The following is a 27,336-nucleotide window of genomic DNA, read 5'->3' as shown; positions in this document are numbered from 1 at the left end:
CGTATAAACTACATGTTGAATCACGTCACAACGGAATGTTCCACTGTATTAAAAAGGGGGAAAGAGTGTGAATTAAAAGTCTATCATCGTAAGTTTTTCGCTTCTTTTTGAACTTGTTTCGAGACTGCAATATCTACTTTACTTTAAAACGCGTTTATAATCGCTTGTTTTAAGAATACAAATAAAAATCAGCCGTTAGCGGTAAAATGAAAGTATTGTTTTCACCTGTGTTAGTAACGAAGAAAGTGCTCAGAGATACAGGCGCCTTTTCTGAGCTCATGTTGTAGGCCGACTGTTTTTAGCCACAATTAGCTTTCAGTCAACAGTAAGCCATCACTTCAAGTTTAACAATACAACATGGCTACTAAAAAGAAGCGAATGCCTAATATGCAAAATGACAGCTGGGTTGTCATTGCTGCAGGTACGTGAAACAGTCATTCAATTTATGCTCACTAACTAAAACTAGCTTGCTATTTCACGTTACGGAAATACAAAAGTTATTGATAACTGTCACCACGTAAATTACTCTACTAAAGCTTACATTTGAGTTATTATGCTTAGCTTTAACCACGCATTACAGGCACTATTGCATTACTACTTTGAGGAAGTCTAATGGAGGATCTTTTGTTTTGTTTTTGTGTCCCCAGACTCTGCCATCGACACACAGAAGCACGACAGTGAACCAGCTTTTGTGAGACTGAGGAACCCCGTTACAGGCAAGTCTTGTTATACATCTATTTATGGCTGCAACTAACAATATCATAAGGCACTGAACAATGTGCATGATACGTTTAAATAGCCCTAGTGCACGTTATAAAAGACAAAGCATTCAAGGTTTTGTACAGCACATTTTAAAACCTTAGAAAATGTAGTTTGTATACAACAAAACTCCACATGGCCCTTTATAATGAATCAAATGTGTTGAACATCAAGGATCAAAGTGAGTGTTTGATGCTGCCCTAACCAATCTAAAACTGTTTTAACATAAAGTCCACATATGATTATTGATAACACGAGGATGTGTAAAAAACCCAGCAGTCTAATTCTGTATCTTGTGCATTTGCAGATGTGGTAGTGAAAGTAACTGTTCCTCTTTTGTTTTGTCCTGCAGATGCAGCGTCTCTGTATATGTTGAGTGGTGGTGATGTGCAGCTGTTTGAGGTCAAAGCGTTTGAAGAAGATTTCCACTCCTGGTTTGTTGGCCAGACTGTACAGAGAGGTTGGTTTCATGCGTCATTACAGTGTGAACTCAAGCTAATCATAATCATACACACTGCTACATTACTTTAAGTCTACTATTTGCAGTAATTCTAAGTAGTAGTAGTAGCAAATAGTTTTGTACCAAACACTTTGAGCAGCTTGGTTCCACTTACAGAGGAACAGTGTCTGTATATTATGATGACATTTGCCAAGCACAGACAAACAACATCTAGAAAGACGAACTGCTGACACAAAATAAGTATAACCATCAGGTCTGTGATTGACAACAGGTTCCTAAAAAAACACACACCTTTATAACTTTAAATATTCAGAAATGCTGCACCGTTATTCTGTAATTTTACATATCGTCAAGATTTAACCATGTGTTTATTTCATCAACAGATGGGAGACTTCTCTTAGTAACACCAATGGATCCTCTCTATCTAATGTTGCCCTATTTGGTCAAAGTGGGCAAAGAGGTAAGAAACAGAAAAAGTAAAAGTGTGTATACTCATTTTGAAATTGTCAGAAGGTGTCAACGCTGGTGATTTGATATCACATTAGTGCATTTACTGTACCAGGAACGGCTCTCTGCAATGGCTGAAGCTACATCCTTATCAAAGTCGGGCTGTAGTGTTTCTGTAATTCGGCTGACAAACAAACAACCATCTTAATAGAAGTAATAATTACAGGGATGGCCTGATACGACTTAAGCATTGTATAAATGATTGTAAATAAGTTCAGTAATTGAAATGTTGTAACTTACTCCTCACATATGAAGGACGTTTAATGATCTTTTCCCTCTGCTCAGGGGAAGTTCCAGCCCTTGGATCAGGTCGTTATGGACGAGGACTTCCCGGGCCTGTCCGAGGCTGCTGAGCTGCACACGTGCCCTGTCCTCCCTGCACCACATTGCAGAGGAAAAAGGTGGAGTTTATTATATATAATATAATGTTCCTCAGCTATTATGCTGATTGCATTGTTTAAATATTGTGTTTCATAATTCCAGAGGTGGGAGGAGTCAAGTTTCATCGCTACAGTCAAGAGAAGACGATGAATTGGTTGAAGAAAAAGGTAAAAGCTCACCTTATTTTAGATGAACCATTTTTGTTCAGTCATTAGAGAGCAAGTTGTTTTTACTTCAATGCTACTCAAAAATATCAGAACAAATGTGTGTGTAAAAAAGCACAGTTAGTTTTACAAAGCAGAATTTCATACCATTTTTGTAACTTTTTTTTGTTTGTAGGTGGAGAGGACAGTCACTGTGCTCAAAGCGAGAAATATATCTGTGGGAGAAGGAGTCAAATCCACAACCTACATCAGAGTGAAGTCCGAGTCAGACTACCGTCCAGGTGAGTCACTTTTACTTTACACCACTTCCCTATTATGTCCCATCTCAACACTGTGGGAAACTCCCGTCTCACCTTCCTATGAAAATAGAAGCAGGATATGATGTTGACCAATAGATGGCAGTGATATTGCACCGTTTACATCTAAGGGTTATAAACCTCAAACAACATTTTCCCCACCACTAAAGTATTGTTGATTACTGTCAATGTGTTTGATACAGAGGACTTCCTACGCTACGCTCATGGCATCCTATCAGAGTACCTCAGTGAAGACCTCAGCAAAGCCCTCCTCAAACACCTGCAGTAAGTTCAGACATCTGTTACACTTATAATCTTAATAATTAACAGATATAGGGGTGATCAAGCATGCCTTTTTCTACTCCACAGGTTACCAGAGCTCACAAGCCCAAAGGAGCCAGAACCTCCTTCCAAGGTATGTTAGCGGCTCTCTAAGAAGTGTAACGTTAATATAGCTGTTATATACTCTTTCTGCATGCTTTAAACTCAGTGTGTTCTTTCTGTAGCGCTCCACCTCACTAACATTGTGGCATTGTGCTTGTGTGTTTTAACCCGTGCTGTACGGTGCTTAGTGGGTGTTCTCGTAATAAATGGTTGCTCTTTGTCATGAAAAGCTTGTCTTACTTCCTCTTTCTGCAGAAGCGGAAACTTTCTGAATTACCTGTGGAGGCTGAAGAGGACTACACTAAATTCAACAGTGCAGACTTTGCGCGGAAAGTGAGTTTATACAGAGCTGCCTGAATAGACCAAACAATCAATGGAGGAATCTGAGGCATTGATCACTTGCTTTGACTACATCCTAATTTATGGGCTTATCTTTGCTTTCATCTCTGCAGTGTCGAGTACAAAACCTTGAGTGATTGTTAGCATAGCTCTTGTTTGTTGAAGGTCTTCTTTAAGCTTTGTGTGTAGTACACATGGGTTATCTGGCTTACCTTGCGGCGACATGTTTTTCTTAAATGATGTGTGATTAATTCCCTACTGTGTCTCTGCAGAGGTGTTGAGTTGTATGGTATTGATCTTTTTCGCCCTTTATTCCAGCCGCCAAAGAAGATGACTGCAGCTCAGAAATCTCTGGCGAAAGTGGACAAAACTGGCATGAAGTCGATGTCCTCCTTCTTCAGTCCCAAAGTCAAAGCAGAAAAGAAGTGAATGTTGTTTAGTTCCTGGTTTTGTATATGAAACATTTGTAATAAAGAAAATGTATTGGACATATGCTCTTCATTTCGATTCATGGTTTGAATGAGAATATTTGCATGTAAATTAGCATTTTAACCTCATTATTGTTTGTATTTATATACGACTCTACAGTACACATTTGTTATACTTCTACCTCTTAAGATATACCCTTTTCTCCAGTACATGTATTTCTTTAGTTACTAGTAACTTGATATCAGCTTTAACAAATCGCTCGCATGCTGGGCAAATACATCCAGAAATACCATCATTGCACATTACAAAAATGTCACTTTTTTTCTTATTGGGTGAATTGACCCTTTAAAGTCAAAGTCAGCTTTTTTGTCAACATTTCTACATGTGGTATACACACAGACATCTTGAAATACCTTTTCTCGCAGTCCATTTTAACTTCAGGAAACGAACGGAATAACCTTAGCTGGTTTTGAACTTTTTCAGTCAGTGCAGCCTTGGGACTCGCCTTACAAACCCAGTCGTCTCAGACTTTTGGTGCAGGAGGGAAACATGTTTACCTTTCAGCCGGGCTTGAAGGACATTGTTGCAATTTACCTCTGGCTTTGATTCCTCAATTCAGTTTAAAGGACATTTGAACAATGCTACTGATGCATGGGTTGAAGGCAGGCGTATTGTGAGATGTCTTTAAAGAAGTCTCATTTATAGTGGCATATAATTGATACATATAAATCACATAATTAATTTTATATTAACTTGCTAAGGTTTAAAGCCCTGAAACAAACAACACTTGATTGGCTTTTCACAGAAGATGTATTGACATGTCAGAACTGGAAGGAAACCAGAGAAGGTCATTTCTGAAGACACTGCAGCGTGAATAGTGGATGTTGAAAAGCAGACACTAAACTGGATTGCTGGCTTTTATAATAGAATATAGTATTAATGGAGTTTCTTGCTGAAAGTGTGATTATGTAGACGACACTTTATGAATTTGAATATTTCCAAGTCTTGTATGTTTCAGCTTTTCAAATAATTGCATCAAATTAAGCTGAAGCGTACTTTTTTAAACTGCTTCTCAGTGCAAATATTACTAAACCAAGAGAGAAAAGACTTTGCCGAGTGCATTGATGTAGATTTTATGTGAGGATGGGAGCAGTTAAATAAACATTGTCTGCTTCCTTCCAGAAACATCCTGTCTGCAGCTCCTTGTTTCTCCTCTCACTTTCAGGCTCGGTGCCAGATGTAGAAGTCTGTCTGCTTCAAATGCTACATTTTTGTATCCTAAATTATGTTCTGAAAATGTTTAAATAACACATTTTAAGATTTTTCTTATCATGCACTTTTGGAATGTTTTGATGTTCGAAGGAAATTTGTAAGCTGAATATTTGAAACATGTTTAGTGCCACAGTAAAGATAACATGAGAATAATAATTAAGAGTTGAAAGAACAAAGACAGTGAATAGAGATGGCTGCCTGTAGCTGATGATGGACTTCTGCTGATCGCGGCTGAATTCATGCTCCTAGTTTTGGGGTCATGATATTGTGCATGCTGGTTCTTCGTAACAGTATCAAGGCTTACTGGCAACCTTGAATACAACGGAGAAATCGTTCATGTTCGCAGTGCAAACCATTGTCAAGTCAAAATGTCTGAGGGTAAAAAAAGGAAGTATGTTGTTGGCTTGACCGATATCTTTTTTTTTACAATTTGCTTTATTACAATTATTTTGAGGACATATTACGCTAATTTCAGGTTCATATTTGTATTTTGTGCTTTGAGTGTTACGTAGAGATGTCACAATGGAGGCATTTCAGAGTGTGTGGGATTTCAGCCTTCGCAGACCATTTACATGCACACAAATCTATATAACTAAAGGAAAGGGAAAACCCCAAAAAGCACTATAGGGCCTCTTTAATTGTCCGGATGGAGTTTGAGCAGAGCATAGTGCAGGTCCATACGAACTGGGTTGAGCTCTTCGTCAGCAGAGTGGCAGTGCCGGTGGTTTCGAATGTCCATCAAGCTTCACTGCTTTTTTAATTTGGGTTTGAAGCGCAGAGTCTGGAATGCGCTCTCCACCACTTTGGGCAGATGGATCGGGTTCCTCTGCAGCCGCAGTCTGCTGCTGGTCGACCCGCTCTTGTTTTTCTTCTTAGAGACACTTTCCTTGGCACACACGTGAACTTCCTTCTGCTTGGAGTCATCCGCGACCCGAGGAACCCGTAGGACCCAGTTAGAGTGGAGGTCGTGTTCGGCAGAGCTGGAGGCCACTGTGGGAGAGAGCAGAGCCGAGGGCAAGCACATTAGTTGAAGCTGAGGGCAGTCGTTTTGTGACCAGAAGCTTTCTTTACTGGACATTAAGAATCTGAACCATTTAACTCAGCAGCAGCCGTTTGTATCGGATTCATTTGTTGATGTATAGATAATAGGGGTGTAACGGTACACGTACCCGTACCGAAATTATTCGGTACGGGCCCTTCGGTTCGGTACAGGTGTGTACCGAAGTGTACCGAACGAATATAACGTTAAACGTAAACAATTGAGAACGTGAACAACTTTTTGGAAGTAATCTCAGGTGCTGCGTCGCAGCATTCAGAGTAATTTGGTCACATTGGGTTCAACGCGTCATAGAGCGAGCAAGTCATTTCATTGGATGAGAGGCATACTATGAGAGCTGGTCAGAGGGATGCGTTCAAATGTAGTCAGTAATTTGAGGAACTGTCGAAAATGAATGGCGAACGCAGATAAAGTTGAGCTCGAAAATCCTCCAGCATCATTGAAGTCTCCGGTTTGGGAACATTTTGGTTTCGCAGTTACGAACAAGGATGAAGGACAAAGACAGGTGGACCGAACCAAAGCTGTTTGTCGGCATTGTTCAACTAAAATTGGTTACGCGGCTGGCAATACATCAAACTTGCACACTCTTGAAAAGGCATCACCCGAACGTGAATATCACCGGTATCAAAAGAAAAAAGACTGAAGTGCAAACCCAACTCCCGCTAGCATTTAAGCCTCCACCACTCGCAAAAAGATCAGACCGAGCCAAAGCTATTACAAACGCCAAATATCCTTATGTTGCCATGTTAGCAAAGCGCTACCTGGCTGTATCTGCTACCTCTGTCCCTAGAGAGGGTGTTCTCCACAGCAGGAGACATTGTTAGTGCCAGCAGATCTGCCCTTTCGGCAAGCAATGTGGACAAGTTCATTTTTCTTTAAAAAAACATGAAAATACAATGACAAGCAAGTCATAATGTCAAACTGGCTGCTTAGGAACTGGAGTAACAGTACAGTTCAAATACAGATTATTTCAGTTAATCGAAAAGCTGCACCTTAATGTTTATTTTATTATATTTTGTATTTATTTAAGTGAATATTCACAGTTTAATAATAATTAAAAACCCAAAACTAATAGTTTATGTTTTGTGAGTACTAGTAGCCTACAGTAAAGTTCAAATACAGATTATTTCAGTTCATCGAAATGCTGCACCTTAATGTTTATTTTATTATATTTTGTATTTATTTGAGTGAATACATTATTCACAGTTTAATAATAATAAAAAAAATATATATATATATGTTTTGTTCTGTGAAAAAAAATTCTGCTGTACCGAAAACGTACCGAACCGAACCGTGACCAAAAAACCGAGGTACGTACCGAACCGAAATGTTTGTGAACCGTTACACCCCTAATAGATAACCATCTGGAAAGATTATCTTACAAATGATGTCATGCTATCTCAATCTTTAACACACTACATGTCATTTTTGTTGCCATGATGGGCTAAAATAAGTAGGAGTTTGTCGGTGTTGTGAAGTAGTGTGGGATCATGGGAGATGACATCCTTTGTTGTCTTTGCAGTCATATTCATGGTTAGGATTCTTTTGGAATTCCATTTTCAGGTTTTTAACCCCTCTACAGAAATACTCACGAGATCTCCTCCTCTCCAAACCAATGCACACGTTAGCAAAACGGGTGAAAACAATTAACCGTATCGTTTTATGTAACAAATCTGTGTTTCCCCAGTGGAAAAAGGACACAGGGACAGCTACGTTTCCTCTGCTTGTTTCCCTGATAACATAAAAATCTAGACGTCCGACAACTAAACCCTTAATGTAGGTAACATATAGTTAAAACAACAAAGACCTAAATATATACCATTACATACACTATGCGGCTGTGAGGTGGTGCGGTCGAAAGGGTTGTTGGTTTGATTCCTGGTCCTGCAGTCAACTAAACCCCAAATTGGTGTGTAAATGTTAGCTTCCTTGAACTTCATTGTTATTGTATTAAATAATTTATTGGGTTCAAATTGTGACTGCATTCATATGAAAGCAACTTTGTTTAATAACTAATAGAAGATGCAAATATATATAATAAAGTACAATTATTGAGCAAATATACTGATATGACATGACAACCCTGATCATCTCTCATTCACAGTGGTGGAAGAAATGTTTAGATCCATTAATAAATTAAAAGTAGGTGAATGTTATATTTTGTGTAGCAAGTATCCAAAGTGAAATAACCAAAGTCCTCATTAGGCATAAAAACAATCCCAGTTATCTTTGCATTTTAATTTATTGTATCATGGGCTAATTATTATGAATGCACTTTCATTCCACCATCGATTGTCTAACCCTGAATACAACCATGTTTAGTGTCCAATCTTTATTTAGTAGTAGAAGGCTTGCAGGCCCTAAACCCCAGCACCATTTCAGTTATAAAAAATCATTCCAAACTCACCTATGAAGTCCACATCTGCGTGTCCATCATCCATATACGATTTTCGCAGAGGTTCGCTGTCACAGCCGGCGATGACAGCATCAAAGAACTGCAGCGAGTCCTCCACGTTGGGGACGGGAGGCGCAGAGGGTTTGGCTCGTGATATCTGCGGGGAAAAAAAACAAAAAACCGGGAGAACATTTGTCTTTGATATTGCCTGCCATGTGCTCTGCTTTGGATGATTGAAGCTTACCGTTCCTTCCTTTGTAGGCGGAGGAGGTGCATGCTTCTTCTTGGAGGACACTGTGGCCTTGGAGTCCTTACTTTTGAAATCACTCACGCTCTTTGTGTACTGCCGTCTCAAAGCCACAAGTGCTTCCAGGTACTCCAGGCAGTTCTGATTCTGAGAGTAGAGCCAAATCCTGTCCTCTTGTCTCTGATAGTAGTACAAGGTCGACTCGATGCTCACTGTGCTTTTGCTGCGTTTCAAAGTGGAGCTCACGACTTGAGTTTTCTCTCCCACCACGAGCATGGAGGTGCTGCGGACCAGCCGGACGGTGCAGGCGCTGTGGTAGTCCTGCTCAGACCGAACCCCCCCCGCGTCCCGCACTCCGGGTCCGTGTTGGTTGGGACGAAACACATTGTTAATCTTCTTGAACATCCCTCTAAACAAAGTATGTCAGGGTCGCAGACGTGTCCTTAGGTTCCTTAGAGTTGGTGAAGCATCTATCCATATTCAGCCTCCTTAAAGCCAGACAATATGTCTCAGAGGAAACACAACTTCACTGGAGCTCTTCACTGTTGCTGTCCAGGGTGCTGAAATGGCTGCTCTCTGGTGACACAAAAGCAGGTCAGAGTTTCTGGTAGTCTTTAATGTTTTGGGGTGTTGCTCAGCGACATCGCTGTGACAACAGGTCGGTAACCCTACACTTTGTGCTGCCATTACTACTGCGCAGCCGGCCTGTGTCAGATATCCTGAGTCATACGGGACTCAGTGGGCAAAATAACAACAACCAGCAGTCTGACTAACTGTAGCTGCACCTCTTGAGGCAGTGAATGCTTCTTTAATAAACAACACAGCATAAAAGAAGATGTTAAAGTGTTCACATTCCTGGGTTCTAATTCAAATGTGATAAAGATCAGAAGATGCTGAGAGGTGAAGCTCTTAAAATGCTTGTGTCTTTATGAAAGATGAAATAAGAAGAGAAAATAGAAGAATCTATATCAAAATAATACATTATGTGAACCACTTGGATACTGTTACAAACACCAGAAGTGATATGATGTTTGCTTATGTCTAGGTTTCCTCACCTGATTAATAATAAAACACGCTCTCTCGTGTTTCATGTGCCTCTAATGATGTCTTCCCTGCTGAAGGCAGAAGACGTCTGAATACAAGAGTCTGAACTGAAGCGAGGCGTACATGCAGACAAGGAACTGTCACTTTGGAAAAATCCCGACACATGAATATCTAAAGCTGGAGAGTCTCCATTACTGTACCAGATAACTGATTTAAAGGATCGATGATTCAAACAAAAGGAGGGGAAAAAGTGGGGAAATTAAATATCACCGAAAGGCACAATCATGTTTACGAAAGCAACAGCATTTACTTAGCTGAGGAGGAGTAATGGTTTCAAGGAGGAAATGAAGAGTTGTGGTTACCTAACACAGCACAAAGTCACATTTCTGCTTTTGCCTGCAGACACAGGAGTCAAGCGAGTAGCTCTAAAATGCAGTTATTCAACATAAAAGCCTCAAATAAAGTCCTCAAACTGAGATAACTCAGAGTGTGTGATGGGACTTATCAGAAAACAGGAAGCAGCAACTGTCGACCTTTCCGTTTCCGGATCATTTGTATCGTATTAAATATAACTTTCTCTTCTGGTTTTAACTTAACCTCAATCGCACACCTGTTTCTTTTTACGTAGAAACAGAACTTCTGTGGTTTCCTTTTACAGCGTAGGTTGCATTTAGAGAATAAAACATCTGCCATTTCACTTCATGTCGCAAGAGGACAAACTGAAGCAGAGGTTGATACATATTTATTGTAAGGAGTTAAATAGATATCATTTTAAATAGTACAAACTACAGCAGGATATGCTCAGCCTGATATCAGTATGCAAAAGGCGGAGTTAGAGTATATTCAGGATTCAATAAGTGTGCAGAAATGGGAAGAAAGAAAAACATCGACCATTCCCACTTCCTCTAAGGGTGCTTTATAAGAACCCTCGCCCGTGAACGCACCGTTACTCATGCAGACACATTGGGTAGGGTGTGCGATAGACACATGTAATGTTTATAAGAAGTTCTTTGTGACTCAGGAACAACACTTTGCACCCTGAGGTGAACGCTGACTCAGAGACGCTGATTCTGCTCCAAGGTAGGTTCTTTTTTTAGAGGAATATGATTCATCCTTGTGATTGTTAGCCGAGGTTAGGTGCCCTTTCATCAAATCCTCCTTTGGACAGTCTTTTTTTTCTATTTGGGAAATCAATATGTTAGAACTCTAAATCATGAATAGGATCATTTCAGATGAAACAGATTTTAAATTGGAAATCATTCATAAAGTCATAAATGGTCTGGTGTTAGACTGTAAATGTAATGTATCTGTTTTATTTGTTTAGCAAACTAGCTGAGGCGGTTTATTCTCAGGCGCAGAACATTAGTCCATGCTATATGTTTTTGTATGTATGATAGAGCTGGGTGATAATTCCATATCATCCTTTTCATCCTAAATAGGATTGTATTGTGATTACATCATATGTTGATACACAATTAGAATCAATAGCACATACAAAATACATTTTTTAAGATAGTCTGATGAGACATATTTTGAGGGGATATCATTTGGAGATGCAGGGCTGCACAAATTGGAAAAGATACCCAACTGCGAACATTTTTGACTGATGTTGCCAATATAGAAGTAAAACATTTTTAAAAGATGAATTTGATTGAAGAGGATCTCTGCCAAAAAGATAGGTATCTGGATGTGAGCCAGGATGTCTCTGCAGCTCCACAATACCTCTTTTATAAAACATGCTATATTGGTGTCATTATGAAGATATGAATGGCATATCAGGAAGAAGACATATTACCTAGCCCCGATATAAATACAAATAACAGAATATAAATCTGCAGTATCATGGAAGATGCAGCTTACCGAACACAGCTTTTACACACAGCATACTGACATGCAGTGTTAATAACTCGGATTCTGAGAATGTCATTGTTTCCCCCGCAGCCATGCTTTGTGAGGGCAGATTGTTGAGAATGACCTATGGCGAGCTGGAGGAGCTGGATCCTCTCCCTCCTCAGAACGCTCCCCAGAGTGTTTACGGTGTGCCGAGAGCAGCTGCGACCCTGGTGCCCGGCTCCAGCAGACACTCTCCACTCCTCCATCACAATTCCCCCGAGCTGACGGGTTGCTTGGACAACACCAGCGATCCGGTGGAGTTGTACATTTCCCCGCTGCAGTCCTTTGACGTCCTGGCAGCCCGGCCATGCAGACAGATCTCCCCGGAGATAGAGATCCCGGCTCTGGCTCGCTCACTGGGCGACGCTCCTTTCTTGGTCCCCTCCTTCTGTCAGAGCATCTGCCAAAACTACAGCGACCTCCATATTGGAGGCGACCATGTGCTGCCTCTCTCCACCAATGACGGTGAGATCCGAGTCTGTCCTAAGGCGAAGGCTGAGGGCCCTTTCCTCCACTCCTGTGATGTCCCCTCAGCTGTGGAGGACTCTCCCCCAGGACACGCATCTCAGGGTGGGCTCCTGCATCCTCTGAGGGGGGGCTCAAATCGCTGGAGAATGGGCAGTGCCCGAGATCGTAGCTTTTTGTTCCAGGGCCGTGAAGGTCCGTTCTCCAACTCTCTTCTAAATCACTACCTGGAGCAGAAACTGTTGGATTTGTACCAGCAGTACATGATGGAGAACATGGCCAGGGAAAGGGCCCCTGGTTCTGACTCAGACCCCATCCCTCTGCTGGGCTCAGAGCTGGTCCTCACCAGCCTGGACCAGATCACTCTGCAGCTGAGCCGGGAGGGGAACCTGGAGGCCGGCCTGGCCAAAGACCTGGTCCTCAGCTGCCTGCTGCGGGTGGCCGGAGACATGCATTCCAGCGAGATCAGCACCCCCTTCCTGCAGATCTCCAGTGAAGCGTCCAGGGAGCAGCTAACAGAGAACAGAGAGGAGAAACCGCAGTGAGAATTCTCCCTTTCAATATAGGTTGGTCACCAAAATAAAAGATGAAACTAACAACTTGTGTTTCTTTTCTAGTTTTTTAATTTTTTTTTTTAATAAGCTCTGGAGAGGATGGTGTTGTAAGAAAAATCTGATGCGTCAATGTTATGACAATCTAATGTGTCATCACTTAAGTTGTTTATGGGCTGGTGCATTTTTCACTTTCTAAAAAGGACAATAAAGACCGGAACTGAAAACTGAAACTGGTCTTAGCATGTTCAAACGGCTAAGTCTTTGCATAACGATAAACATAAATGTCTCCCTGTGGTTAGGGACAAGTGAAGAAGAACATGGTCTCACGTCCTTTAGGGAACTTTATATACAAGTTTGAAAATCAACAGGTTTTCTCCATTATCTTTTATTTAAATGGAATAAACTCATGCTGGAAGCAGAGATGCCCTCCACCTCAAAAGGTATTTTGCTTTTAGTCGCTTCACCTGGTTGTTTGACCTTCTCTGTGAATAATAATGTGCAGAGATTGACACTTGAAGGGCTGTTTAAAATACATATATTTTGGTAAAAGCATGTGGTTCAATATGTGGAAACTTGAAACCTCCCGTGCATATACCTATAAATGTAGCTTTTCAGATAAGCAGGAGGTTTCCAGTAGTCGAACTTGAAAAAGGATTCTGGATTCTCAAAGAGGTTGAAAGTGTAGAAGTCTTAATATCCCTCTTAAAAAATATGTTTGAAGGGCTCTTCAGCTACCTGTTCATATGCGAAGAGTATTGACATCTCTGATCAGAAGCTGAGAAGTAAAATAAAAATCACAGAGCAAGCCATTTTTACTGTGCACAATCAGATAGTATTACATGCCACCATTTTGCTTATGAATACATATATTGTTGTGCCTAAAGATGTATTACACATGTTGGTCATTCATGGTTATTCCCATGCTCTGCTGCCGATGATGAAATGTCATTAATGAGTCTGCAGTCTATTAAATGGGCACAAGGGGGAAGCATTATCACCTTACTTATTAACCCCGATGACTTTGACACACACCTTCTTCTCCTTTATTTTATTCCTCCTCCTCCTCCTCTTCACCATCTACCCCCTCCCTCCTTCACACAACATCCATCCATCCACTAATGCTATATCATCTGCTAATCCATGATGTCATCGGGACTCAGTTGTAAATCTGAAGCCACAGGCAAATGTAACACTGTGTCTGATACTGGTTTCTAAAGCTTGAGATAAGGTTATCTTCACCTCGTGATTTATTTTTAGAAAAATATTGCACTAGCACAAACGAGAAGCTCGGCAGGGCTGCAGACCGATGCAGAGACAATGTTATTTTTTCAGGTTTCCACGTATTCAAAAGGGCTTTGAAAGACCTGCAACTATTCCAGCTTCGTGCAGCCGTGGCCTTCTGAGGCAGCGTTTGATCAGCTTCCTTGTTTCCTGTCCAAACAGAGAGCCACAGGAGGAAACTGTGTTTACCGAGCCGCAGTCGGAGCCCTGTGAAGTCTCAAGGCCGCCAAGACACATGTTTGGTATTTCTGCTTCTATCCGGATTGAACATTCCAGGTACATGTTAGAGGAACCAAATCCTTACAGACCTAAACAAAAACACGCTTGTTTATAAATATGATTCACCTGATGCCAAGCTCGGCATCGTGAGCGTATTCAAACAAACTGATTCCACAGACCCTGGAAAAATGAAAAACAGACTCCTCTTATTCCAGTGGAAGTTAGGAATTGTTTACAGGGATGAAGGTAAGGTTACACACTGCAGTCTCTTACACACACAAGCTGCCAATATTTACCCTGAGATTCACCAAATTACACAATTTATTTACCTTTCCTTGTCAAAAGCTTAACAAACCTCCCACTGGGTGTTTTTATTTAGCTGCAAAAAGCATAAATAGAAGACGTTTTTTATTTTCTGTAATTAGCAGCAGTTTTCCTCTTAGAGAAAAAGTGAAACTGAGGTCAAAGAATAAAAGGTTAAAGCCATGAAATGAGAGCAGGGTCAGAAAACGGATAAAACGAACTGCAGCAATTTAAAAAAAGAGAAAACACCTCACACTTCTCTCATGGTCTATAGCGATGAAACTAAAAGGGGAGGTTGAAGTGTTGGAGCGCCTTTCAGAGGTTCATAAAGTAATTTCCTTGTCACAAAGAGCTTTTAACATGGAGGGCGGTAAAGGCAAGGTTGCAAGATTTCATATCAAAACCAAGGTCCCAGATACACTCTCACCATTGTGGCTTTAATGCTCTGTAGCACTCTATGGCTTACCTTCATTTAAAAAGCTTTTAGTATGTAGCCTTGTTAATTGGAACAGTCATATACTGTTTACTTAAATGTTTTTCCTCCTTTGTGATTTAAAAAGTTCTATCACATATTTTCAAGGCTTAAAGATAGTGGAAATGCTTTGAGCTCTTTTCTGTAGTGGGATAAACACATACATTTTCATAAAGGACATTTAAACAATTAAATAAGTTAGCTCATTTGATGTACAGCTGCTATAAGTGTACACTCACTAATGCCACACATGTGGAAAACATTTTAGACTACAGTTTGTATGTGGAGACGGTTAATTCAATTAGGTCCAGAAGCTGTGCTCTCACTCCTAATTTCTTCAGTGGCCTTGAGCAAATGTGTTATTTTTTTTCATCCAGCGGAGTGACCTAATGTCTAAGTGGCAGCTTGTGGGAACATTTAATGACAGCCCCTGCTCTGTATCTGGCTGATTGACACCGGGACACGTAGGTGGTGGAACGGGAGAACACACATTTCCCGGTCAGTTAGCCGCTCAAGGTTGCAGCGAGCCTGCAGCGGCGAGCGTGACCTTGGCAGAGCTCAAGCAGACAGAGAAAGACCTTGAGAGACAGCGGGCAGCAGGATCTGGCTCTCAAAGAGCTGGGGAACATAATGTGGTAATGCATGACTATATATCACAGTGCACAGTGCCTGACTGGCAACTGGATAGAAAAACACATTTGTATGCACTTGTATGTTTATTCTTCTTCACTACGGACAGGGCCATATATGCTTCTGCCAAGTGGGTTTTATATTTCCCCCCCAACAATGCTAACGCTTTCTCATGGTTATCTTTTATCTAATGACAAAAAGATTGTGGTTATTATCAGCCTGACCCCGTTTTCTGGATGACATACTCGTTCTTTTATCTTTTATTATTGTCTTTTGTTTTTATCTGCTACGTCCTGATTGCATAAATCATTATGCAACAAATGTCTTACAGGACATTTATGGAGGAATAAGGAATAAGTCTTCACACCCACATCACACATTGTTGTGGAGCATTATGTATTAAATGTTTACAAAGTTGATGGTTATATTATACAGATCCATTTTAAATCCAGTTTTGAATTCATTGTCGTCAGTAACATTAGTTGTAAGCAGCAGCATCTTTCTCAGACATTTTTGGATTGAAAATCATAAAGAAAGCTAAATCCATCCTTGCAAATGTGGACCATTTAAGACATTCAGTTTTCTGAAAATTAAAGGTCCCCTATTATACTGTTTTTCATCAATATATTATAGGTCTCAGATACAAAACATGTCTCTGAAGTGTTTGGCTCCAAACACCAAACAGATCATTGCAGCATTACCCATAATCCTCTCTGTTTCAGCCCTGTTTCAAAAGTGCTGATTCTCTGTCTGTTACTTTAGATGAAAATAAGGAGCCCCTCCCCACGCCCCTCTGAGGGATATCTGGTTAAAAAGAACACAATGGTGCTCTAGGAGGAGATTCATGTGATAAGGTGGGGGGGGGGGGGGGGTTACCTTGGTTGGTGATTGGCTAATGGTTACACAAGCCAACAAATCGTGATGACATCATAAAGTGGACAAAATCTGATCAGCTCATTTTCAGACAGGTTTTTATATAAATGGATCAGGACAAAAAGAGAGAGAATCTTTTTTCCTGGAATTTTCAGAATCTCTTTCCACAGAGGGGACACGTGGTGATGTAGAAAATACATGAACAAGTGGATTTAGCATAATAGGTGATCTTTAAGAGCAACGGGTCCAAGCTTTTCTTTATCCATACATCCATTGTTAACCACTAACCAGGAGTCGGGTCGTGGAGGGAGTAGTTCCAGCTGAGGGCCCCAAACTTCCCTTTCCCGGCCACATCATCCAGCTCTGACTGGGGGGATCCAAGGTGCTCCCAAGCAGCGTGGAGACATAATCCTTCCACCTGATCCTGGGTCTGCCCCTCGGTCTCCTCCCAACCAAGAGGCATCCTTACCAGGTGCCCCAACCACCCCAACTGGCTCCTTTCTACATGAAGGAGCAGTGGCTCCAGTCCCTCCGGATGACTGAACTTCTCACATTATCCCTGAGGGAGATGCCAGCCCCTCCAGAGGAAACCTATTTCTACCGCTTGTATTCGGGATCTCATTGTTTTAGTCATGCTTTCCTTTAACCAACCTCCACTAAATGAAACCAATTCCTATTATTTCAGTTTATTTTCTTCTTGGACCTTTTATTGTAATCTCTTTTGCATTTATATTACCAACACTTTAAAGTTTGAATTACTACGTTTTTTGTGTTTATTTGGTTGTGCTAACAAAAAAACTAATCATGTGCAATGACAAAGATCTGAACTGAACGTCAGACTGACTCGAAGTTCAGATTCAAGGTTAAGCACACACTATTTGAAAATGATTAAAACCCTGTATGTAAGAGCTCTGAAACTGTAACAACTATTTTTATTCCTCTATACCTCCATGAAAAGCCCTTGGGCTTTTCATATTTGACAAAAATAAAAGTCAATGGAACTTTAATAAAATGGGAAAATGTACAGTATGCAATCTTTGAATGCCGGGCCTTTTCAATCTCATGTTTTCTGTACATGTGCAATACAATGCAAGTTGGAACATAATTACTCCCTTGTACATAAGGGAGGATCAGCATGCTGTATAACATTGAAAGACTTTATGAAATAAGGCCGTACAATGTTCTCATCTTGAGTACACGGATACTCTTGGCAGGACAAAGAATGAACTATTAGCTTCTCCTATCCGTTATGCATTGTTTAAGCATAAGTTAGTTTGATTTAGTACACATTTATGCAGAAATATGCAACCTGCAAGCACAATATAAAGTGAAATAATACAGAACCAAGAGCTAGATGTGAACTTGGAGCCTCGATACAGAACATTAGGCTTTAAAAAGGTCTCACCCAAGGCCTGTATCAATTCAGTATCAAATTATTTATCATACCAAACTCCTACCAAAGGAACTCAGCTTTGATGAGTTTCAAACTCATTATTATTTTCTGTAGAGATGTTATTTTGTAAACACTTCATCTGCAATGTTCCTTGCAATGTATGATGTTTCTTTTGATTTGAGCCTTATTCGATTGATCTGAATAAAACAAAGTGTGAAGACGCATATTATAAGACCTTTGGACATAATGGCGAAGTAGCTCAGCAACAGAATGTCTCACAAACAGGAAATGCAACAAGTTCATCTGGCATTGAGCGCTGGCCTTAGCCTTGGTGAAGCAAACATGTATAGAAAGCAACACCCTGAACAGAGAGGAAAAATATACAGGTACAAACACATTATGAAGAGGAGGCAGAATGATGTACCAAAGCAATTTCTCTATTTAAACAAGGCCAAAAGATTAACTTGAAAGTGAAGAAAGGAGGGTGCGAAATTGGAAAAAACATAAAGTTCTTGTAATGAAAGAACCACGGATTAGATTAAAATGGGAGAACTATGACATGACTCAAGCTGTTATCACAGGTGGAAACTGTGTTAGATGCTCACAATCTTATGGGGAATATAAAAAGATAAAAGGCGATATATCAGAGTAAGATGAAATAAACCTGATCTGCCTGTTATTGTTGCCCAGTAGTCCACCAATGCTCATTATGTACAGCAAAGACAGAATCTGAGGAAGAATACATTGCACATTGAAAATGCAGCTGAGGCTGAACAGCAAGGATAGACATTTCGGATACATCCCCTGCTCGTGAAGTTTTAGCCAATTGTGATGGCAGACTGGCATGGTTACTTCTGAATCAACACAAGAGGCACTGCACTGGATAATAAAAGGCTGTTAATTGTGGAGAATTCTTGTTTAACAAAAAGAGAGAAGCTCTACTGGTGTATACTGTTGGTGTCAAACCAAATCCCATGTGAAGAACAAAACAGAAAACTGGTGTTTGCAAAAACAGAGCCTCATGTATGTTCTTTCATTAGGATGAACATAAGTTTATTATAAGTCAATAATACTCTAGCACAGGGGTTCCCAACCCCCGGTCCGCGGAGGTGTTACTGCCGGGCCGCGAAATAGCTGTGAGTTTATCGTAATATTTGCAGAATTATAAATATATAAAAATATTTTATCATAATATTTTTTTCAAAAAGTGTTTAATTTTTGCACCTATAACAGTCATATTATTTCATCCAGTAGCCTGGTTAAACTTTCACTAGAAAACTGTTAAAAATGGCTTTTATGATGTTCCGAGGGATTCGGCGGATCCTATAGAGCCTTTTGGGTCTCAGCCTCTCGCGCGCACGAGAAAGTTACCGGTGCGCCAAGTAGGAAGAGAAGCGCACAGGAGACAACCGTTTAATTGCAGACTGTTATGTTTATGTGGGGAAATGGCAGTGCATACATTATTTGAGATATATTTCAAACTCGGACTTCATTTTAAGGACATGTCGGCCAGGGGTGGAGAGCTATTTGTTTAAGCACCGGATTGGCAAAACAGGAGAGTCTCGCGGTATCAGCTGCCCGCAGCTGTTTTATAGAAGGAAAACCTCCTTCACTTCATGAAATGGCTGCAGGCAGCATCAGGAGGCAGCGGGACGTGTAACTCCGCCTCTGAGAAGTGCAGCACCAGCGGGTAAAGATGTGTTTACCTTCATCAGAACAGCTTAAGAGTGACTGCAGGCTGCTACGTGTTAACCACACACACATCGAACTGCCCGATTACTCCCCCTTTTATTAGTTTTATGAAGGAGATGTCCAGTTACCAAGGCGCACGATGTGTGTGTGTATGTGCTCTGCTCAGCTCAGCTCTGTGTGTTCGTGTCTGTCCGACACCGGCATTTGTTTTCAAATGACCATGAACAGTAATTAACACACATCTGGCTAACTCCAGCCTATATGCGGGTGTTCCCAAAAAAAATCAGTTTAATCTTAATCTCGATGTAGTGCTAAATGATCACACACACACACACACACACACACACACACACACACACACACACACACACACACACACACACACACACACACACACACACACACACACACACACACACACACACACACACACACACACACACACACACACACACACACACACACACACACACACACACACACACACACACCACACACACACACACACACACACACACACACACACACACACACACACACACACACACACACACACACACACACACACACACCACACACACACACACACACACACACACACACACACACACACACACACACACACACACACACAGGCCATCGGGAGGACCGGGAGGTTTCCCGATGGCCTGGCCTGTTAAGTGGCCTGCTGGCCTGAGGATTTTTTTAAAAATGTGTGTATTGTGAACGCAACGCTGCGCAAATGTGGGTCTGACTCTGCCTCACAGAGGGTGACTGGCTGTATACATAATGTGGCCTGCCGACATGGCCACTTTCATACAGATCATACTAATGCCCTCGATTGGTCTGTGTGTCATTCAAGTTCGGGAGGGTGTGTGTTAGTGTGGCGCGATAAAGCGTGCGCACCGGTTACGTGTATTGTTGTTAGCATCTGGTGCTAGCTAGCTGCGCTAATGGATATAAGGAGCTTTTTCAACAACAAGGTGGAGGAGAGTCCTCTCCTGTCAGACTGAGAGACTGATAACTACAGCTCAGGTGAGGTAAAGGACTCTGAGTGTTTAGATAGTTAACTTAGTCTAAGTTATCTCTGTGGGTCTCAAAGGGTTTGGTCACCATTTATGTAAACACATATTTCCATTTGAGGGGGGAGTGATTGGTAAAATATGCATGAATAATACAAACAAAATGTTAACTAGGTGAAAAAATGTAAGATAAACTTGTTGAGAGCTAAAACTAGTCTTTGCTGCTGCCTCAAAGAGGAGCAGGGGGAGACAGGTGAGGCTGGTTCAGGAGCACAGACACACTCACAACTATAAATGAACCAAAAACAAAGAAATAAACAAGTTTCAATGTTTTTTCATATTGGATATGGTATGTTATTGGTTATGGCCATGTTTTTATGATTATTTAAATGTATACAGTTCTGTTTCATATGGGTGTAGCCTCTTTATTTCCCCCTCAAAGTGCACCAGATTGATGCATTTAAGTCCAACATTTAAAAAAAATCTTACCGGGGGAGCATGCCCCCGGACCCCCCTATAGGATTTGAGGTCCACCTCCACTTAAAATATGTTCACATAGGTTCCTAAATAGATTTGCACATTTTTTTAAATAGTAACCCATGTCCATATGTTTATTTTTGGGTAGTAGATTTAGAGGGCTATCACTATGGGCAGCAACGCTGTACAAATTGACAAATAAAACTGGTAGTGGCCTGGCTGGGTGTATAATTCCCGGCCTGACTTATTGTCCCAGTCCCTTACTGTCCCAGTAAAATCAGTTAAAATTGACAACCGGTCCGCGATTTTTTTTAAATGCATCTGCCGGTCCTTGGCACAATAAAGGTTGGGAACCCCTGCTCTAGCACACCAAATAGGCAGTTAAAGAGGACATATAATGCACATTTTCAGGTTCCCATTAGTGTCTTGTGCCTCTACAGTGACATACATGCTTTAATGTTCAAAAAGGTCTTCATTGTTCTCAGACTGCCTGAGCTGCAGCACCTCTTTTCACCCTCTGGGTGTTTCCCCATGTACAGTGGGGCAAAAAAGTATTTAGTCAGCCACCAATTGTGCAAGTTCTCCCACTTAAAAAGATGAGAGGCCTGTCATTTTCATCCTAGGTATACCTCAACTATGAGAGACAAAATGAGAAGAAAAACAAATCCAGAAAATCACATTGTCTGATTTTTAAAGAATGTATTTGCAAATTATGGTGGAAAATAAGTATTTGGTCAATAACAAAAGTTCATCTCAATACTTTGTTATATACCCTTTGTTGGCAATGACAGAGGTCAAACGTTTTCTGTAAGTCTTCACAAGGTGTTCACACACTGTTGCTGGTATTTTGGCCCATTCCTCCATGCAGATCTCCTCTAGAGCAGTGATGTTTTGGGGCTGTCGCTGGGCAACACGGACTTTCAACTCCCTCCAAAGATTTTCTATGGGGTTGAGATCTGGAGACTGGCTAGGCCACTCCAGGACCTTGAAATGCTTCTTACGAAGCCACTCCTTTGTTGCCCGGGCGGTGTGTTTGGGATCATTGTCATGCTGAAAGACCCAGCCACGTTTCATCTTCAATGCCCTTGCTGATGGAAGGAGGTTGTCACTCAAAATCTCACGATACATGGCCCCATTCATACTTTCCTTTACACGGATCAGTCGTCCTGTTCCCTTTGTAGAAAAACAGCCCCAAAGCATGATGTTTCCACCCCCATGTTTCACAGTAGGTATGGTGTTCTTTGGATGCAACTCAGCATTCTTTCTCCTCCAAACACGTCTAGTTGAGTTTTTACCAAAAAGTTCTATTTTGGTTTCATCTGACCATATGACATTCTCCCAATCCTCTTCTGGATCATCTAAATGCTCTCTAGCAAACTTCAGACGGGCCTGGACATGTACTGGCTTAAGCAGGGGGACACGTCTGGCACTGCAGGATTTGAGTCCCTGGCGGCATAGTGTGTTACTGATGGTAGCCTTTGTTACTTTGGTCCCAGCTCTCTGCAGGTCATTGACGGTCCCCCCGTGTGGTTCTGGGATTTTTGCTCACCGTTCTTGTGATCATTTTGACCCCACGGGGTGAGATCTTGCGTGGAGCCCCAGATCGAGGGAGATTATCAGTGGTCTTGTATGTCTTCCATTTTCTAATAATTGCTCCCACAGTTGATTTCTTCACACCAAGCTGCTTACCTATTGCAGATTCAGTCTTCCCAGCCTGGTGCAGGTCTACAATTTTGTTTCTGGTGTCCTTTGACAGCTCTTTGGTCTTGGCCATAGTGGAGTTTGGAGTGTGACTGTTTGAGGTAGTGGACAGGTGTCTTTTATACTGATAACAAGTTCAAACAGGTGCCATTAATACAGTTAACAAGTGGAGGACAGAGGAGGCTCTTAAAGAAGAAGTTACAGGTCTATGAGAGCCAGAAATCTTGTTTGTTTGTAGGTGACCAAATACTTATTTTACCGAGGAATTTACCAATTAATTCATTAAAAATGTGATTTCCTGGATTCTTTCCCCCCATTCTGTCTCTCATAGTTGAAGTGTACCTAGGATGAAAATTACAGGCCTCTCATCTTTTTAAGTGGGAGAACTTGCACAATTGGTGGCTGACTAAATACTTTTTCGCCCCACTGTACCTCCGAGTCAGTTGCTTCAGAAGTGAAGCAAGAATCCTTCCTAGCCGCGGAAAACGAAGAATTGTGGGACAGGCTAACAGGCGTGCGTCATATGCGAGGCCCCGCCTTAAATGGAGCGCGATATCCGCCAAAGATTTGGAAATTGGTCCGTGCGCAAAGCATTGTGGGGATTTTAAGACCGGAGGATACACATGCGCAGCCTCGAAATTTCCCGCAATGAAGTACGCCGGCCTTGGTAGAATTCCAAGTATCCTGGACATTGGAACAGTCCTTTGGCGGGACTCGATGACGTAGTATCCTTGAAATAGTGGCTCTGGAGCAGCTTTCCTCAACATTGAGAAACACCCCGTGTCTGAAACCAGAGCCCAGTTGGACGGCTCTGTTGTGATTGGTCAACCTCTTATGGCGCATTTCCACTGCAGCGCGTGGCGCCAAACCACTAGGGTTCCGTCTCAGGGCTACTTTTTCACCTTTTTTCTGGCCCTCCAAAATCGAGGTTCTTACCGGGCCAACAACCGGGCTGAATACGCCTACACTGCGTTACTATAGTTACTGCCCCAGCTACTAAAATGTAATGGAAACGCAGCATAAAGTGAGGCTGGCTTACCAAGGCCTAACTATACCGTACTAAGCCGTGCGAGGCCCTGCAGTGGAAATTTGGAGGAATTAGATAATCTCCTCTCACTCATCCCTGAAACTGGCCCTCCCGCTGTACTTCTCGGAGACTTCAACCTCCAGACGGGGAAGATAGACGAACTAACATCTCTGTTAACCGCCTTTGCTTTCTCACTGTCTCCGTCCCCACCGACTCATAAAGCTGGCAATGTCCTTGATCTCATATTCTCAAGGAACTGCGCTACTTCTAACCTCTCTGTAAACCCGCTCCACACATCCGATCACTTCTTCATTTCATTCTCTCTATCCCTTTCTAAACATAACAATCTAATCTCTTCCCATCCTGCACTTGTCCGCCGTAACCTTTGTTCCCTCTCCCCTTGCCTCATCGGTGCTCTCAGCCCTCCCTTCCTCTGATTCGTTCCAACTCCTGCCTCCAATCTCTGCTGCAGAAACTCTCCTCTCTACTCTCTCATCCACTCTGGACTCGCTCTGTCCTCTCACATCTCGGCAGGCTCATCAGTCCCCTCCTGCTCCCTGGCTAAATGATGCACTGCGTGCTAATAGAACCGTCCTTAGGGCAGCAGAGCGGAAATGGTGGAAATCCAAACACCGTGACGACCTCCTAACCTATCAAGCTCTCCTCTCCTCTTTCTCTGCTTCGATCTCTCAGGCAAAAAGCACTTTCTTTCAAGATAAGATCCAATCTTCCTATTCCAATCCTAAAAAACTATTTTCCATCTTCTCCACCCTCTTGGACCCTCCAAAAGCTCCTCCCCCCTCCTCACTTCTGTCAAGCGACTTTGTTACCCACTTTGAAAAAAAGGTTGATGATATTCGCTCTTCTTTTTCTGACTCACCTTTACTCACCGCTGGGTCACCAGACCTTCCTTCCACCAACACACTTACCTCCTTTTCCCCTCTCTCTCCAAGTGAGGTTCTTACCCTCATTACCTCTGCCCGCCCTACCACCTGTCCTCTGGACCCTATCCCTTCAAACCTCCTTCAGACTATCGCTCCTGATATTCTACCGTTTCTCACCCATTTCATCAACACTTCTCTATCTTCTGGTCACTTTCCAAACAGTCTCAAGGAGGCAAGAGTAAACCCTCTCCTAAAGAAACCCACTCTCAACCCGTCTGATGTTATAAACTACAGGCCTGTCTCTCTCCTTCCGTTCCTGTCTAAATCACTTGAACGCGCTGTCTTTAAACAACTCTCCTGTTATCTCAATCAGAACAACCTTCTGGATCCGCACCAGTCTGGTTTCAAGGCAGGTCACTCCACAGAAACTGCTCTCATTGCTGTCACGGAGGAACTGCACACTGCCAAAACTGCATCCCTCTCCTCTGTCATCATCCTATTGGACCTGTCTGCTGCATTCGACACGGTGAATCATCAGATCCTCCTTCGCACTCTCCAAAAACTTGGAGTTTCAGGCTCTGCACTTTTCCTCCTCACCTCATACCTGAAAGACCGTACCTACAGGGTGACTTGGAGAGGGTCTGAGTCCGACCCTTGTCAATTAACTACGGGGGTCCCTCAGGGCTCTGTTCTTGGTCCCCTCCTCTTCTCCCTGTACACAAACTCGCTCGGATCAGTCATTAGCCCGCATGGTTTTTCTTACCACTGCTACGCTGACGACACCCAATTAATTCTGTCCTTTCCCCGCTCAGAGACCCAGGTCGTCGCACGCATCTCTGCTTGTCTAGCTGACATCTCTCAGTGGATGTCTGCTCACCACCTCAAGCTCAACCTTGACAAGACTGAACTGCTCTTCCTCCCGGGAAAAGATTGTCCCACTCTTGACCTAACAATCAACATCGGCACCTCAGTTGTTTCCCCGACTCAGACTGCAAGGAATCTGGGTGTGACCCTAGATAACAACCTGTCCTTCACTGCAAACATCGCTGCTACAACCCGTTGCTGCAGATACACGCTTTACAACATCAGGAAGATACGTCCCCAGCTGACTCAGAAAGCGACTCAGGTTCTGGTCCAGGCTCTCGTCATCTCACGCCTAGACTACTGCAACTCCCTCCTGGCTGGTCTACCTGCATGTGCCATCCGACCTCTGCAGCTCATCCAGAATGCAGCGGCTCGTCTGGTCTTCAACCTTCCTAAATTCTCCCACACCACTCCGCTCCTCCGCTCCCTTCACTGGCTTCCGGTAACTGCTAGAATCCACTTCAAGACACTGGTACTTGCTTACCATGCTGCGAATGGATCTGGCCCTTCCTACATCCAGGACATGGTTAAACCGTACACCCCAGCGCGTGCACTACGCTCTGCATCAGCCAAACGACTCGTTGCGCCCTCGCTGCGAGGGGGACCCAAGTTCCCATCGGCGAAAACACGTGGGTTTGCTGTCCTGGCTCCAAGATGGTGGAATGAGCTCCCCATTGACATCAGGACGGCAGATAGCTTGCACATCTTCCGGCGCAAACTGAAAACTCATCTCTTTCGACTCCACTTCGAGCGTTAGAACTATTAACGAAGCACTTTTATACTAATAAAGGACTGGCTTATCTAAAGCCAGTTGAGTAGCACTTGAAATGTTTGGCTCTATGAAACCTGATGTACTTATATGATTCTGTTTTCTTCAAGGTTGTGTCTTCCTGGTCGAATGTACTTATTGTAAGTCGCTTTGGATAAAAGCGTCAGCTAAATGCAATGTAATGTAATGTAATGTAAAATGCGCCATTAGACGAGTCCTAAAACCCGGAAGTGAGTCAGCATTTTACCACTACCGGTTCCCTCTTCTCAGAGTCAATGGGATTTCTCCATAGGATTTTGGAAAATAGACGGATCACGTTTTGTTCTACAACATTAAATACATCAGCAGTGACCCCATTGGTGATGTTTGAAGAGTTTACGTGTCTGAAAAACGATGGTTGTTAACAAGTGGCTGAATACGACTACAGAAGTTGTGGAGGCCGTTGTACGTCATTACACCGAACACGTAAACACTCCCGCTAAGTTTGTTTGCCCTGTTCTGCTTGAAAGCAAGTACCTGCGCTCTTGCAAACTGTTAAAACAAACGCTTCAACTTGTACAATTTTGAATCTGTATTTTTGAATATGGATCTTAAGTTGGCGTAACGTTGAAGTCGTGCGGCCCCGTTGTAGTTTGTTTATAGCATAACGTTAGCATTTTGCTTCTGGCGATTATATTTATGATTAGAAAATTGTAAAAGTAGGGTAGACATGTGGAGATTATCCGGCTGAACAAAACGTGCATTTATCAAACGGGTTCGTTTTCCACAGATCTTATTTTTTACAATATTCCAAGTGTTACATAGTGATGTCACTATGGTACGGAAGTAAACAAAGGAGTCCAATGGAGCCGTTTTAGGCAAGAGTGTGTGGGAGAGAAACAATTTAATGGATCAAAACCTATATACATACAGGAAAGGGAAACCCCAAAGGATCATAGGGCCTCTTTAAAAGTGAAATTGGCTAAAAAACTACAGTGCCCAGCTGTTTTAGGAATACTCAGCCATTTGTTGCAAAAAAGGAACAAATATATTGAAATGCTTTAATGTCTTCGGTAGGAACAACTTGGCTTGGGGCTGAGAGCC

The 27,336-nt window shown here is 42.2% G+C and overlaps 3 protein-coding genes across 6 annotated transcripts; 2 read left to right on the top strand and 1 right to left on the bottom strand.

The window, feature by feature from the left end:
• The first annotated feature begins 243 nt into the window (after positions 1–243).
• Positions 244–3,778, top strand: rnaseh2b (ribonuclease H2, subunit B). Its single transcript, XM_034213780.1, is given in 12 exon segments — positions 244–421; positions 648–716; positions 1,112–1,219; positions 1,603–1,679; positions 2,012–2,062; positions 2,064–2,127; positions 2,210–2,274; positions 2,447–2,552; positions 2,771–2,852; positions 2,937–2,982; positions 3,207–3,284; positions 3,609–3,778. Coding segments are annotated over 12 exon segments (921 nt in total). The 5' UTR covers positions 244–357; the 3' UTR covers positions 3,720–3,778.
• A 1,667-nt stretch (positions 3,779–5,445) lies between these two features.
• Positions 5,446–11,704, bottom strand: LOC117544544 (uncharacterized protein C13orf42). Of its 4 annotated transcripts, none has more exons than XM_034213683.1 (3): positions 8,688–11,704; positions 8,456–8,600; positions 5,446–5,981 (listed from the first exon to the last, which is right to left on the bottom strand). In XM_034213683.1, exons 1-3 carry the CDS (start codon positions 9,093–9,095, stop codon positions 5,737–5,739), a joined length of 798 nt encoding a protein of 265 aa, XP_034069574.1. In that variant the 5' UTR covers positions 9,096–11,704; the 3' UTR covers positions 5,446–5,736. The 4 variants fall into 4 exon arrangements, with proteins under 4 accessions (XP_034069574.1, XP_034069571.1, XP_034069572.1 ...); XM_034213680.1 differs by having other exon boundaries at positions 8,456–9,266; positions 10,045–11,704; XM_034213681.1 differs by having other exon boundaries at positions 8,456–9,266; positions 10,097–11,704.
• On the top strand, positions 10,454–12,691 carry LOC117544543 (protein CXorf21 homolog). The gene is made up of 2 exons (XM_034213679.1): positions 10,454–10,814; positions 11,676–12,691. Exon 2 carries the CDS (start codon positions 11,678–11,680, stop codon positions 12,635–12,637), a length of 960 nt encoding a protein of 319 aa, XP_034069570.1. The 5' UTR covers positions 10,454–10,814; positions 11,676–11,677; the 3' UTR covers positions 12,638–12,691.
• The last annotated feature ends 14,645 nt before the right edge of the window (positions 12,692–27,336 follow it).

Source organism: Gymnodraco acuticeps, unplaced genomic scaffold, assembly GCF_902827175.1.
Source record: "Gymnodraco acuticeps unplaced genomic scaffold, fGymAcu1.1, whole genome shotgun sequence".
Taxonomy (NCBI): domain Eukaryota; kingdom Metazoa; phylum Chordata; class Actinopteri; order Perciformes; family Bathydraconidae; genus Gymnodraco; species Gymnodraco acuticeps.
Note: the sequence above shows the minus strand (reverse complement) of the source record. Positions and strands in the feature narration are given on the sequence as shown.

Coding starts and splice junctions, on each gene's coding strand:
- LOC117544544 (XM_034213680.1), bottom strand. CDS start 9,095: ATGTTCAAGAAGATTAACAATGTGTTTCGTCCCAACCAACACGGACCC. Junction 5,982..8,455: donor CGCAGATGTGGACTTCATAG/GTGAGTTTGGAA, acceptor TCTCTCCCACAG/TGGCCTCCAGCTCTGCCGAA.
- LOC117544543 (XM_034213679.1), top strand. CDS start 11,678: ATGCTTTGTGAGGGCAGATTGTTGAGAATGACCTATGGCGAGCTGGAG.